Source organism: Choloepus didactylus, chromosome 2, assembly GCF_015220235.1.
Source record: "Choloepus didactylus isolate mChoDid1 chromosome 2, mChoDid1.pri, whole genome shotgun sequence".
Lineage (NCBI taxonomy): Eukaryota > Metazoa > Chordata > Mammalia > Pilosa > Megalonychidae > Choloepus > Choloepus didactylus.
The window spans coordinates 114,547,545-114,562,226 of NC_051308.1; the positions used below are offsets into that span (position 1 = coordinate 114,547,545).

Below are 14,682 nucleotides of genomic sequence, written 5' to 3' on the forward strand. Positions count from 1 at the left end.
TATAGGGAAATAAGAATTACACTACTTTTCAAATGAAGGAAAAAAATAGTAATTTGCATTACTAATTCCATTCTAACAATCTGCTCTATCATGTAAGTAATTAAATGTCCTTAATCCAGTGCAGTCTGGTTTCTAACCTAATAACCCTACTAAAATGTCTTCACTTAAGCCACTGGTTACCTAAGTGCCGATTACAACCCTTACTGGACTTCAGTGTTGATGTCATTCTACTTGAAACTTTCTTCTTTCATAAACCTCTCTGACCAATTTTCCATCTCTCTTCTACCTGGTCCTTAAATATTAATGTTTTCCCAGGTTCCAATCCTACATGGTTCTATAATTCCTTCATTCAACTTACCCGTCCCCTCTTTACTGAAATTTCACCCTCTCAGAATCAGGATGAGTTTGAGTTCCTCCTTGCTACCCACAGTTGTTTCCAAACCAGTACTTCCCTCTCCTTTTAGAAAATACCCTGTTCCTTTGAGGGTTATACTGTCTCCTTCATCACCCTCCTCTTCTCCCCCCCCCTTATTGCTGCCGTCTACCAACGTCTCCCTCATATGTTCAGTATTTTAGCAACTGGTTAATTGTCGTCCCCTCTGCCCAATTCTGTTCATCATTCTTAGCAACTCCAGCATCCCACACTCTGGCTCCTCAGTTCATTTGCCTTCTATGAACTTTTCTTTCACCCCACCCCAGCCACGCACTCTCATGGACATCTTAAGCCTTGTCCACCTTTTGAAACTACTCATTCTCCTTAAACCTTCTACTCTAAGTTAAAAATTGGAATGGTTGGGTATTTATCTTATCCTGAAGTCCCAAAATGTCAGAATCGGAAGAGATCTGAGAAGTCATTTCAGTTTATCCCCTCATTCCATAGTTAGAGTATGGAGCAAAGGAGCAAATTCTAGGCCAGTCCTAGGCCAAGGACTTAATTTTCTCAACTCCCAGGCCAAGGCTTTTCCCACTATACCATAAAACTTTTAAGTCTTTATCTAGCCCCCTAAATCATTCATTTACTCCACAACTGTTTGAGTGCATATAGGATGTTTACATTTATGCCAATTGCTGGCATACAAAGTCTGAAAAGTAGGATGCCTGCCCCCAAGATGTTCATGGCCTAAAGGGCATCCTTGCCTGTCTCCCATATCTTTTTCCAAGTTTTAAATTTAAATTCTGTAGCAATAAATGCAACTTAGACAATATTACGCATGGCAAATCAAAGAGCTGTGAAAGAGAGTTAAGAATTTAAGGAATTAAATCTTAAAATAGGTATGAAAGAGCAAATATGCCCTTCCTTTAGAGCAATAGCTTTTGGTCTATTTTGAAGCAGCCTACATTTTGAATCACAACCCAGTACACACAACATTCACCCTGTTATATAACTATAAAAAAGAATCTGACAAAATGTGGTATATACCCACAATGAAATACTATGTGGCAGTGAGAAGGAACGAGTTCATGAAACAAATGACGACATGGATGAAATGAAGACATAATGCTGAGTGAAATAAGCCAGGCACAAAAAGAGAGAGAGTGTATGTTACCACTAACATGAACTCTGTGAAAAAACGTAAAATAAATATTTTATATTGTAGAATGTAGGGGACCTAGAGATATACAGCAACTAATGAAGGGGGAACGATACTCTGATAAGAACAAGTAAGCTATTGAGGGTAATCTCAATGTTATGGGAATGCTCAGGAATGATTATCATTTACACATTTTCTTGGGCTTAGAAGGGACATGTTGGAAGCAATGTAGCTATTTTAGGTTATTTGTTTTTGTTATTCCTTTGTTTTGTTTTGTTTGAATTGTCTTTTTTAAATTTTTTTATAAAGTTTAAAAAAAGCTATTGCATTTTTTAAAAATTAGCTTCGATACAGTTATTTTAGGTTATTTGATATTTCTTAAGCCTTTGATTATGGTTTGTTAATTTTCTTGGGGTACGATAGGAACACGTTGGAAGCAAAGTAGTTATTTTAGGTTATTTGTTTTTCTTAATCCTTTGTTTTCTTTGAAATGTGTTTTGTTTTTGTTTTTTTTTAATTTTTCAATAAATAAAGTTAAAAAAAAAAGAATCTGAACAAGTATACTAGTACTTACCCTGGATATTTGTGATAAATTCTGTTTCTTTTAAAATTCTGGGAACAACCCACTGATTTGGTTTCATTACCCCTAATGGTTCTACCCCCAGTGTGGGCCTTAGACTCACAATCACATGGTATATTGGGCTGAACTGGCCTTTTTCTGATTCAGTATAACTGTCTTCTGCTCAGGCTAAACTTGTATCTTCTAGGGAAATGTTCTTCCTATTGTGACAATATTCATTTTCCTTAAGTGCCATTTAAACTACTCTTATTCCAAGAAGTGTTTCTATCTGTACTTTACTATTTTAGTCAAAATACTGTCAGCACTTATATATTTTCTGACTGTCATGTGCGGGTAAGTACTTCAATTTCATTTACGTTTACTATGACCCCATTTATACTGTGAATTCCCCAGTAGCAAAGATCCTATATTCTGTTTTTCTGTGGACCCTCCCATTCCCTTCAATTTTGCACCCACCTGACATTTTTTTTTTAGTTGTGGTAGCATACATATAGCACAAAATTTCCCATTTTAACCATTGTTAAGTATAAAATTCAGTGGCATTAATTACATTAACATGTAGTGTTACCATCATCACCATCCATTACTAAAAGTTACATCACCCAAAACAGAAACTCTTTACCCATTAAGCAATAACTCCACATTCCCCCTCCCCTAACCCCCAGTAACCTCTCAACTACTTTATGTCTCTATGAATTTGCTTATTGCAGGTATTTCACTTAAGTGGACTCTTACATTATGGGTCTTTTTGTGTCTGACTTATTTCACTTGGCATAATGTTGTCAAGGTTCATCCATGTTGTAATATGTCAGAAATTCCTTTGTATGACTGAGTAATACTACATTGTATGTATATACAACGTTTTGTTCATCCATTCATCTGTTGTTAGACATTTGGGTTATTTCTACCTTTTGACTATTGTGAATAATGCTGCTATAAATATTGGTGACAAGTATCTGAGTCCCCATTTTCAATTGTTTTGGATATTTATCTAGGAGTAGAATTGCTGGGTCATGTGGTAATTCTATGCTTAATTTTTTGAGGAACCACGAAACCCAGTTGGCTTTTTTTTTTTAACTTTTTATTTTGAAATAATTGCAAACTTACAGGAAAGTTGCTTATCTGCATTTCCTAAATTTTTAAACAATAAATGTGTACAGTTTGTTTAATAAAAACATAACTAAGAAACGGTATATAGAAATCCAATGTACCTCCCCACCCAGATACCCAGGTGATATTTTAATCCATCATCCATTGACCTGTGATTCTAGCAGGGTGCAGATGCTTAGGTCTCTCATGGCCTTTCTCCCAAACCTGTTTCTCATGTACTATTGCCTGTCCACCTCATTTCTCTACAGACTCAAAGCTTGTGGAAGGAAAACAACATCCACAGGGCCAGCTCTTCACCAGAAACTTTGAGGATGGCCTAGGCTTTGAATATGTGATGTTCCAAAATGAGGATGAGAAAAGAATAGTTTGCTTGTTTCAAGGAGGCCCTCACCTGCAAGGAGCACCTGGGTGAGAATGGTAGCCTAGAAATGTGGATCTTATTTTTATCTTATAGCACCCCCTCCATATCAATGAGCTGTAGTAAAGGCAATAACATGATGATGTAGTTGTATATTTACTGGCATGGGAAGATGTTTATAATATATTATTAAAGGAAAAAAGCATAGGAAAGACATGGGCAATAGAGTATACTTTGAAAGGGCATCATTAAAATGTTAACACTGATTGTCACTAGGTGTGGGATTATGGGCCTTACAATTACTTTTTTTCTTTTTTCTTTCACTTATCTGCATTTCCTAAATTTTTAAACAATGAATTGTTGTTTATTAAAAACATAAGTTTTTTAATTATATTTTAGCTTTTTGCTTGCTTGTGATTCAATTACCTTTAACTTCCAGAATTATTACAAATGCTTAAGGCTACACTATTATACTATGAACAAAATAAATTTCGGGACATGAATATTTTTTGAAATTCAGTACACTGAAGATGGACTACATGGCCCTTTCATAAGTAAAATGTGTGGAGATGCTTAGATAATTTCTCTCTCTTTCTTGAGAGGCTCTCTGCTTTCAGAACTTACAGGAACATTTTTCTTCCCTTCCTACTGTTAACTAGATTCCTCCACGGAGGTGCCATTGCAACCATGATTGATGCAACTCTTGGCATGTGTGCATCGGTAGCCGGGGGAGTTGTCATGACTGCCAATCTCAACATCAATTTTAAAAGGTAAATTCTTAGGAATTCTGTACTTCTCCTTCGTTATCATAGCTTGGGTTCCCCGGCAACAGACTCTGGGACAAAGATTTGTGTGCAAGTGATTATTAAGGAAGTGCTCCCAGAGGAAACTAGCCAGGGAATGGGGGAAGCAGGACGGGGAAGGGGAAGAAGCCAACCAAGGTTGAGCTCTCAACATCCTGCAAAGGGAAGCTTCAGCCTGATCATGCAAGGGAACTCTAGAATAAGATTTACTTCAGAGTTGTCCCTGCTCCAGGTACTCTCTTATACATCAGTCTTAGGGTAACAGTCATCCTGGGGCCATAAATTTCCAGTGGCTTTCTATGTTTGAGCAATACAGAATCCAAAGAAAACAACCAAACAACAACAACAAAAAAAAAACAGTAAAAAAGGATCCGAGGGGATGTAGGTAGGAGCCCTAACATCTACTATAATGGATTTTACATAATTTTACAAAGAGAAATTAAAGGGTAGCAAGATGAGTTTGATATCCATCAAAAACCAAAGTTCAGTATGATCATATTAAATTCTTCAACCATACAGCTATATCCCTACAGTAAAACAAAATACAGATACTAGCACAGAAATAGATAAAGAGAGCAATGAGGCAGAATAGAGTCCAAGAACAGAGTCCCAATAGAGGAGGTCTCTAAGTGAGGTTTTTGTGAGTCATTACCTCACACAGTAGGGAGCATTTAAGTTATGAAATATCTCCATTTTATATCCCAGAGAATTGTATGGCTTATGTGACAGTCTTCAGGGAGCCATGCTTCATAGACTCTGAGTTTATTCACTATAAGTAATCCTTAGCCAGGTATATTCCCCTGGAATTCTGTAGAAAAGAACTCTTTCCCCCTAGCAAATATCTTTAGTTTATTTCAGGGGTTGGCAAACTTTTTCTGTAAATGTTTTATGCTTTGCAGTCAATACAATCTCTGTCACAACAGCTCAACTCTGTCATTGTAGCACAATAACAGTAACTTCAAAATAAAAATGACTTAAGCAAGGTAGAAGTCTACCGGTAAAAGAAGCCTGGATGATGGCCTCCAGAGCTGGTGTGGCAGCTCTACTGTTCCAAGAAATTCCAGCTCACCTTTTCACAGTTCAGAGTGTCAGCAAGAGCCATCACATGTCCTAGCAACCAGATTGAGGAAAGGCTGTCCTGTCTCTTTTAAGGAGACTTCCTGGTAGTACTATACAACACGTCTATTTAATCTCATTAGTAATAAGGGAGATTGGTAAATGTGGCCCCTTAATTAATTACTTGTTACTCAAATAAAATTCAGGGTAGGGAACTCACAACCACAAACACATCAATATATCAAAACTTATAAATTATATAATGTAAATTCTTTTAACTGCTGAAGGATTGATTAAAAACATAATCAAATGTACTAAATATTTCAATAAATAAACCTAGGCTAATATGTCAGCTTCTCCTACATAAACTCAGACACAAAATCTTCTCAATACTTAGAAAACTTATTGTTTTACCTACAACTAACCTATTAAAATTTTTTCATATTGGGTTCAATTAATTTCTTCACGATGTCAACACATTTTATATTTTCCTGAAGTTTGAAGAATATTCTTTTTTTTTTAAATTAAATTCAGTTTTATTGAAATATATTCACATACCATACGATCATCCATGGTGTACAATCAGCTGTTCACAGCACTATCATACAGTTATACATTCATCACCACAATCTATTTCCAAACAGAATATTCATTTTTATGTTTACCTAGAGTTCTACTAATTGTGTCAAACCCAAAAGGAACCATCTCAGATCAGCTGAGTTTGTAGGTTCTGGGCAGTCAGCCTGGTGATTCTTCATGGGACAGGACTTTTCCTTCAAAAGTGATTCAGAAACAAGCCTGAATTCATGAGACCAAGTCCCTCAAGTTTTCCTTACTGCATCAGAAGAACTTTCCAAACCTCCACCTTTTCTTACAACCTGGTGCTTTCTCTTTTTTGTATCCAAGTCCATCTTGTTTTAGTCACATGCTTACTTACAATTAAATGCATTGCATTTAATTGGCAGAGTCATCTTGAGACTCCATCTCCCAGGAGACTGGACATGAAGACAATGGCCCAGCCAGGGACATTTGGCTGGGCCATTGTCTTGCAGTACACTGATGGGCCTTCTTTCTACCTGGTTATTTTCTGTAATCAGTCCTTCATGTTAAGGGTACAGTCCTTGCATTTTCTGGAAATGTTAGGCTTCCTCACGGTTCTCTGCCTATTTGGGGATGGATTAGTGGGGATTCATATGGAGAGTATATAGGACTATGAACCCCCAAATAGCATTTGTCTATGATTACAAAGCCACTGAATGTGCATAAATGTTTCTTATTCACATGGTCAGCTCACCTGCACCTCACACACTTTGGGGAGACGTGAGGAAATAGCCCTGAAGTTAAAGTTGGTGGATCAGGGTATCAGGAGGGGGGTCAGAGTATGCTGTGTATGGGATTTGTATTGTTTTTGCAACTGTTCCTGTAACTTTGAATTTATTTCAAAATAAAATAAAAAAAAAAAGATCATAGGAGTGAAAAAAAATGGGCAGAAGGGTTAATCAAAATGATCGCTTCCTTTCCACCTGGAATAGTTTCTTCATCTGCATGGTAGTGCTGTTGGGACATGAAACATGTCTCCTTGCTCTACTTTATCTTTCTGCCAACTGAAATTTCATCTTGAAAATTAAATAAATTTAAAGATTCAGATTGTCATTCACATCAACCTCATTTGGCTACCATATTGGACAGTTCAGATATGGAGCATTTCTATCATCATAGAAAGTTCTGTTGGACAGCACTGGCTTAGCACCTTTATTCCTGTTGCCATCAATTTGTTGTTATTAGATGTCTTTCTAATAACAGTTACTCTAAAGGAGACTGGATGAGAAATTTTTATTGTGACAGAGAGTAAGAGAAGCTGACTGAGACCATACATAGCCGTTTTCACTTTGAAGGATTTCAGCGCTGTTCAGAGTTTGCTCTGGGTCTCCAGCTGGGACAGCCTCTGCCATCACAGAGCTGGAATCCCTGATGCTCTCCTTGAACCTAACCCAAAAGGCTCTCTGGGTCCCATATGTCCAGGAGCCATCCAAGAGCGATACTTGGGAGAAAGAAGATATGAGAGGCTTTCGGGGTCCGTGTCCTTAAGGAATGTTTTATCCAAGGCAGACAACACTCATTGATACCAGGTATCATGTATTTCCACCCCTTGTCATGCACTTGATCATCTCTCAATTTATAAGAATCTGATAAAAACTGGTATTTTCCCTGTTTTTTCTTCTACAGACCTATCCCCCTTTCTTCTGTTGTTGTGATAAATAGCCAGCTTGATAAACTTGAGGGAAGGAAAGTTTTTGTTTCCTGTAATGTTCAAAGTATTGATGAGAAGACCCTATACTCAGAGGGAACAGGTAAGAAGCTACCATTATCTCTATTTATTTCTTTATTTATTTTGTGCTTTGGTTTTTATAACCCACACATGCCCAGAAATGTTTAACTCCCTGTCATGTAAAGAACAAGTTAAAGGCATCCTTACGCATTGCTGGTAGAGGGATATTTGCCAATATCTAGCAAAAGTACAAAGTCACTTACCCTTTGACTCATTTCAAGGACTAAATCCCACAGGGTATTAACATCTGCAAAGTAGACAACACATAAGGTTACCCTAAGATTCTAGCAATTGTATTACTGATTGCAATGTTATTTGCAATAACAAAAGTTTGGGGAAACATAGACATCAATAGGAGACTGGTTAAAAACTACCATTGATCTGTAAAATGGAATATTTAAAAAACTGTTTGCATATGATATGGAGTGATCTCTAATATATGTTAAATGAAAAATGCTAGGTGGAGGATTGTGAATATAGTGTTTCATTCATGTAGAAAAAGTGGAGATGTCCTTCCCATTCTCTTCCCCTTTCCTTCTTCTTTTCCTCTCACCCCTTGCTTCCTGAATAATTTATTCCCAAAGCCATTAGGTGGGGTCAGGCATGGTAGGCTCAGGGATGAAGGGGAGGCCACAAGAGAGGGGTGGCTGCCCAGCCCAGCACAGAGTGAGGAAGACGTCTACACAGGGGAGGGGCCCATTGTGGGGTATCAGAGCCTGAGCAGGACTAGTTGCATGGCCATTCAAATCACATGATGTTGGAGTCCAGGTAGGGTAAGGAAGGTGACCATATCCACATCCAAGGGCAAGGCTGGCATCTGCATGGAATGACAGCAGTGATGGGAGGTTGGTTATATACAGGAGGACTGATAAATAAGTAGATATATTGTGGATAATGGGGGCCATTATTCTCTTCACTGTCAGAGAATGGAGTTATAGATATGGAAAGAGGAAACTAGAATGAACCCTATGGTATTGGATTGGAATTGGGAGAAATGGACATTTATGTTTTCCCAATCTTTTGCTCTTGCAAACAGTGCTGTAGTGAACAACTTTTGTCATTTTGTACACATTTTGGCAGTTTACTTTCCAGTAGTTCAAAGAGGGATCATTTTTTGTAATATTCTTGCAATTTTTCTGTAAGCTTAAAATTATTTCAAAATAAAAAATGATGGGGCTACATATATATGTGTGTGTGTATGTGTATGTGTATGTGTATATGTATATGTATATATAGTTGTGTGCACATAAACTGTCTCAGCAAAGTCCCACACGTTGACACTGGTTGCTTCTGGAAAGGGGACTGGGTCGGGAGGGAGGGAGATTCTTCTGTATACTCCTAACGTTTATACAATTTAAGAAGCCCCATTTTAAGAACAAGAATGCAAAATTGGGTTAAAAAAAAGTAAATATTTAAAATGAGAAAAGAATTCTCAGCATATTACTGCTGTCTTAGAGATTCAGGTCCCTTCCTTCTGCGATATCTATAGGCAATTTACCAGAAATATGTACATAGAAATGCTTCCTGATTCTTGACTTCCCCTCCCCACCTGGAGCATTTCACAGCTCCCAGCGCTCATAGGGCCTTGTAGGTGAGGAGCCCTTGACATTAGATATCCATATTTTTGTTTGTTTTTATTCTTTGTTATTTTAATGGACCTCAGATGCGTATTTGGATTTAATCATAATCCTTGATGTATTAATGGTTGCCTTTTATTTATTCATAAACTAAAGTATTTTTTAATTTAATAATAAACAAATGCTCTGGAACCTACCTCCAAGCAAGAACCAGAATCTTAATATTTTATCATCTGCCTACTTACTGATATTCATCTGATCCTCCTGCTTTTCCCCCAGAGATTACTAGGATCCAGAATTTTGTGTTTTTCATTCCCTTGTACCTTTTTATTTTTTTAATTTTAATTTTTAGTCTTGCCAAAAATATATAGATACCTGTGCTTGCTCCAGCAGCATATATACTAAAATTGGAATGACGATTAGCATGGCCTCTGCACAAGGAAGACACACAAATTCATAGTGTTCCATATTTTAAAAATAATAGAGATACCTTAAGAATATATTGTTTAGTTGTGCTTGTTTTTGAAATTATAGAAAAGATATTGTGCTATATGTGGTTTGCTGGGACTTGATTTTTCTCCCTCAGCTCTGCATTACTGAGGTTCATCCATGTTTTAGCTATGTAGTTCACTCATTTTTACTGCTGTGTAATATTCCATTGTGTGGCTATACCACAATGGATTTTTCTCCTCTCATGGGGCCTCTGGCTATTAGGAATGGAGCTGCTATGAAGATTCTTGTTCATGTCTCCTGCTGGTGCACAAGTGCAAGAGCTTAGTATTGTTTAGGAATGGAATTTCTGGAATGGAGGACATTTCTAGGTTCTGTATTTCTGAGAGTTCAGCTTTACAGGGGAAGACCAAATTGTTTTCTATAGCTATACTAAATTACACTCTCATCAGCAATATATGAGATTCTGTTCAAATGGTTACAAAAATGTATGTACATGTGATCTTGGTTTGCATTTCCATGATCACCTGTGGGCATGAGCATTCCTTCCTATGTGTATTGACCATACATGTTTCCCATTCTGTTGAAATTTCTGTGTGTTCAGCCTCTTTTTCTATTTGTTGGCAATGATTTTCTTACTGATTTTGTTGTATCTTTACATTTTTTATATTAAACCAGTCCTTTTGTTAGATATATAAGTTGCACATATCTCCTCTCCGTGTGTCAAAGAAGTCTTTTTTTAATTTTCTTTAAGGAATCTTTTTGATGAACAGTTTTTAATATTAATGTAGTTGCATTTTTTTTTCCTTTATGGTTAGTGCTTTTTGTCTTACTTAAGAAATTCGTTTTTCTCCTAAGTATCAGCTGTTTGCAGGAATGATGGATAAAATGAGCAGGAAGGCAACCACTGAAGAATTTGAATCCACAGTCAGTATAAGAACTCCATTCCAGGCTGTGGTTTATACCCCCTGTCTCACTTTAAACCTTTCAATATCATAAAGGCATCAAATGGTCCAACTGTAATTTTACCTCCTTTCACTTCCCTGCCATCTCTAATGGAAGTGGTAATGAATCATGAAATGGCCAAGTGGATACAGGACTTGATTAACCAGGGGGAGGTAATACAGTATTGTGAGAGTCAAAATTGATTTCTTAATTGGGCTGAAAAATGAGAGTGAGCAGACACACAGATTGAAGATACAGTATGAATCTATAGGCCTTTCTTTTTACATGTTTGTCTACTTTGAGTAGTCCCATCAGATTGAAGTCAGTTGCATTAAAATAATTTTCTATTATTTTGTTTGTTTAGGCTTATTTGTAAAGTTGGATCCTGATAAGAATTTGACACAAAAGAGCTGCTGTTGAATTCCACACCATTCCACTTAAGGCTCTCCCTCCTCCACGAGAAGCTGTTGTCCCCACTCCTGCTCTGCTCACCCACAGCTGAGTCCCCCATAGGAAGAAGCCTACTAATGCTGACCTTCCTGGACAGTCTTCTGAATACAGCTCCTGGAGCTCAGTCTCCACCTTCTTTTTAACACAGAAACCCTCTCTGTGAAAGTATCAGCAACTCTTTGTATCTCCTTAGGATGAGTGCATGGTTCTCCTGAGAGTTCAGTGGACTCATTAGGGTTGCACCAGCCTGAGATCTGCTCCATTGCAGACTGGATAAAAAGTTCATAGTGAAACTGTTACTACAAACTTGGAAATGCTTGAAAACAAAGGAAGGAATAAATATACGGGTGCATGTGTATGTGTGTGTGTGCATTATAAGCTATATAGCTTGTTTTGTTGTATCTGTACAAAAAGATCTTTTTGGCTAGATTAGGAAACACAACTAATTCCTAAATGAATGAATATCTCAAATCTGTTGCCTCAGACTCTAGGGATTAAATCACTGACCATTTTTAACATAGCAACAACTTATCATCACTGGAAGGAGCTTTAGACAAGACTAACAATGAATTGGTAGACCAATGTTCTGGAAAATGCATTCTGCTCCCAAATGCAGAAAACAGATTGTTTGGGCTTCAGTTTCTTGCCTTTCTTTTCCCTTATTGGAAGTTTAGGTTGACTCATGAAGTCACCATTTTTTGAAGGTCAGAAAGATCAAATGTTGACAGTTTTCTCTGGCTTGAACTAATAAGTTAAGGATAGCCTTTGTCGTGGCTTACCCAGTTATCTTTCCACAACCAAAAGATCAGCTGGGAGTCCTCCAGAGCTAGAGCAGACTGACCCTGTGATGGCCAAGCCCAAAGAAGACCCAAGTCCTGGAAGCTCTGTCTCTAGTGCCCACCTATATGTAGTCCCTGAGCTGCAAGCAAGGCCCCAACAGAAAGTGTACCGCAGAGGTGAGGATGGCAGCTCCTTCTCTCTGAAAACAGAGCTTGGAAAAGTGCCCTGGAGGTGGCTGGGCTCACAGCTCTGCAGTCACCCTTTCTGGCAAGTCACTCTTACTTCCTAGTCTTCTCTCCAACTAATCGTGAAACTGCAGAGACAGCAAATTCTTATGACAGCTTTATCTCACAGCTTGCTTTTCATGGAAACTAGGCATGTAAAAAAAAAAACATGATGCAAAAGAAATGAGCCAGCTCTGCTGTCCAGTTTCATTTAACTAGTAAAAGGAAGTTCAGACAGAAAAGGTACTTTCATCATTTATCTGAACAGGTTTGCAAAACTGCTAAATGCACCAGGCCTTCACCCGAAGCAAAAGAACCTAACTGAAAGATTGCTAAATGACCAATTTTTCTTTCTTTTAAGTATGCTCATATCTCAATTCTCATACTGATTTGATTATGCCCAAGGTACATTGCAACGTATGAGTGGGACTTTCTGCACAAGATCAACTAAGGTAAAGCTCAGTAGCTGTTAACACAGTTTTCCCATAGCCAGTGAATGGAAGATGGTTTCCCTGCTTTGCAGCAGACTGTATTCCTAGGCTTGGCCAAGCCTTTTGTCTTCCTTGCCTTCATCAGGTTGTATTTTGATAAACAGGTAAGATTAGAAAAAGGTAGGTGGTCAGAAAGAAGGAGGGAGGTGTGATCAGAATTATCACCAGCTCTACCCCATCACTGGCAGGCTATAACCCAATGGAGCCATTCCTCATTGCCCATTTCCCCCTCTGTACAATGCGTGGCAAATAACATTTTGAGTGAAGGTTAGAAGCTGATGCTGGTCAGTGTCAAAATATCTTTGAACTATTTAGTCAATGATTAGGAGTTTTTGTTCCTACCCTCAGGTTTATAAATGTCTGAGAAGCACAATAGAAAGATAGCCATGGTACAGAAATACATTGTTGGAGGAATAAAAAATAATGTAAAATAAGATCAGGTATTTTTTCTCTAAAGGAAGATAAAATGAAACGTTTAAGGAAACTAAGAAAAACCTTTTGTTCTCTAGTAAGAAGCTTAAGTCCTACATGTTCCTTTGTTCCCAATCCCATTACCTTCTTGGGACCTTTGATCTTCCCTCTGTCCCATGGAATTGTGAGGCCAAATTATTGTTCTGCCCAATAACCAGCCATCATGGAACCCCAGCCAAAATATATTTCTCAGTGCCAAATATACAATATTCTCTATGGTGAAGGCAGCAAGGCTCTCTTTCAAATTTAAACCACTAAAAGTTACAAATTTTGTTTCAGAAAGGTAAATAAAATTTATTTTGATAGTATTCTTGGTCTGGCATTACTATGACCTGTTCAGAATTATAGAATTTGTTTATTCCTCATCTTAATTGTGGATTTAAAATTAAGTGAGCTGAAAAATTACATGAATCTTGGATTTGTGATAAGTATTTATTTTGTAGGTCTTGTTTATTTTATTGCTTAGAAGAAATTAAAATTGCCCAAGCAAGAGACCTTAAAAAAGTTTCATTTTCTTCCATTCCTGCCTTCTCTGCCAGGTTCTTCCTACGCCACATCCATTCCCTGCCTCTGTGCCCGTTTCTAGCAGAACTTTTTCAAACTCATCCCACACATCTTTAACTCAAAAACCTTCAGTAAAATGACATGACTCTTATCTAATTGTCTAATTAGCTAATATCAAACACAAAAGTCTCCCCACTGACGTCAAACCTTAAACTCTTAATAAAACTTAAGCCCTTTCCCTGAAGGAAAGGAAATGAGGAATAGGAACAACTGTGTTTGTTGTTTGTAGTTGTCGTTGTTTACATCTTTACACAACTCTGTCTCTCAATTCTATAATGTAATCAGTCAGTTGGAGCAGGGGTAAGCAAATTTTATCTTAAAGGGTCAGATGGTAAAAAATTTAGCCTTACAGACCATACAATTTCTGTCACAACTACACAATTTTGTCATAGCATAGCAGATACAGACAATAGGTAAAGGAATGGGCATGGCTGTATTCCAGTAAAACTTTATAAAAACAGGTGGCTTATCTGCAAGTAGTTTGCTCATCCCTGAGTTAGAGTATGGGGAGGTTTTAAAGACATGCCCACAAAATTTTTGATAACTCTTCCCTTAATGAGTGGAGCTTATCCCATCCCTTTGAGTATGGGCTACACAGCAGAAGTGATAGGATGTCATTTCCAATATTAGGTTATAAAATGACTGTGACTTCCCTCTTGGTTGTTCATTCTCTTTTGCTTGCTCTCGCTATCTCTTTCTCAACACTTTGCTCTGGGTAGGGGACTCACATCGAGAGCAGCCCTGTGGAAAGGCCCACATAGCGAGGAAGCCTCCAGGCCCAGTCAAGTCTTCAGAGACAGCAGCCCCTGCCAACAGCCTGACTGCAACCTCTTGAGAGACCTGGAGCCAGAACTACCCAGTCAAGAAACTCCAAGATTCTTGACTCTCAGAAATGGTGTGAGATAATAAATGCTATTTTAAGCTGCTAAAACTTGAAATCATGGTAGCAATAGATAACTGAT

At 37.8% G+C, this 14,682-nt stretch overlaps 1 protein-coding gene and 1 pseudogene across 1 annotated transcript in view; both read left to right on the top strand.

Moving 5' to 3' along the window:
• Window positions 1-13,921, top strand: part of THEM4 (thioesterase superfamily member 4) — a 29,658-nt gene extending 15,737 nt beyond the window's left edge. The window contains exons 3-6 of the mRNA XM_037825962.1: window positions 3,471-3,630; window positions 4,240-4,350; window positions 7,666-7,790; window positions 11,105-13,921. Of these exons, the coding sequence (XP_037681890.1) occupies window positions 3,471-3,630; window positions 4,240-4,350; window positions 7,666-7,790; window positions 11,105-11,160 (452 nt within the window). The 3' untranslated portion in view covers window positions 11,161-13,921. The remainder of the gene's footprint in view (window positions 1-3,470; window positions 3,631-4,239; window positions 4,351-7,665; window positions 7,791-11,104) is intronic.
• Window positions 9,723-9,819, top strand: LOC119528314 (annotated as a pseudogene).
• Window positions 13,922-14,682: the final 761 nt, after the last annotated feature.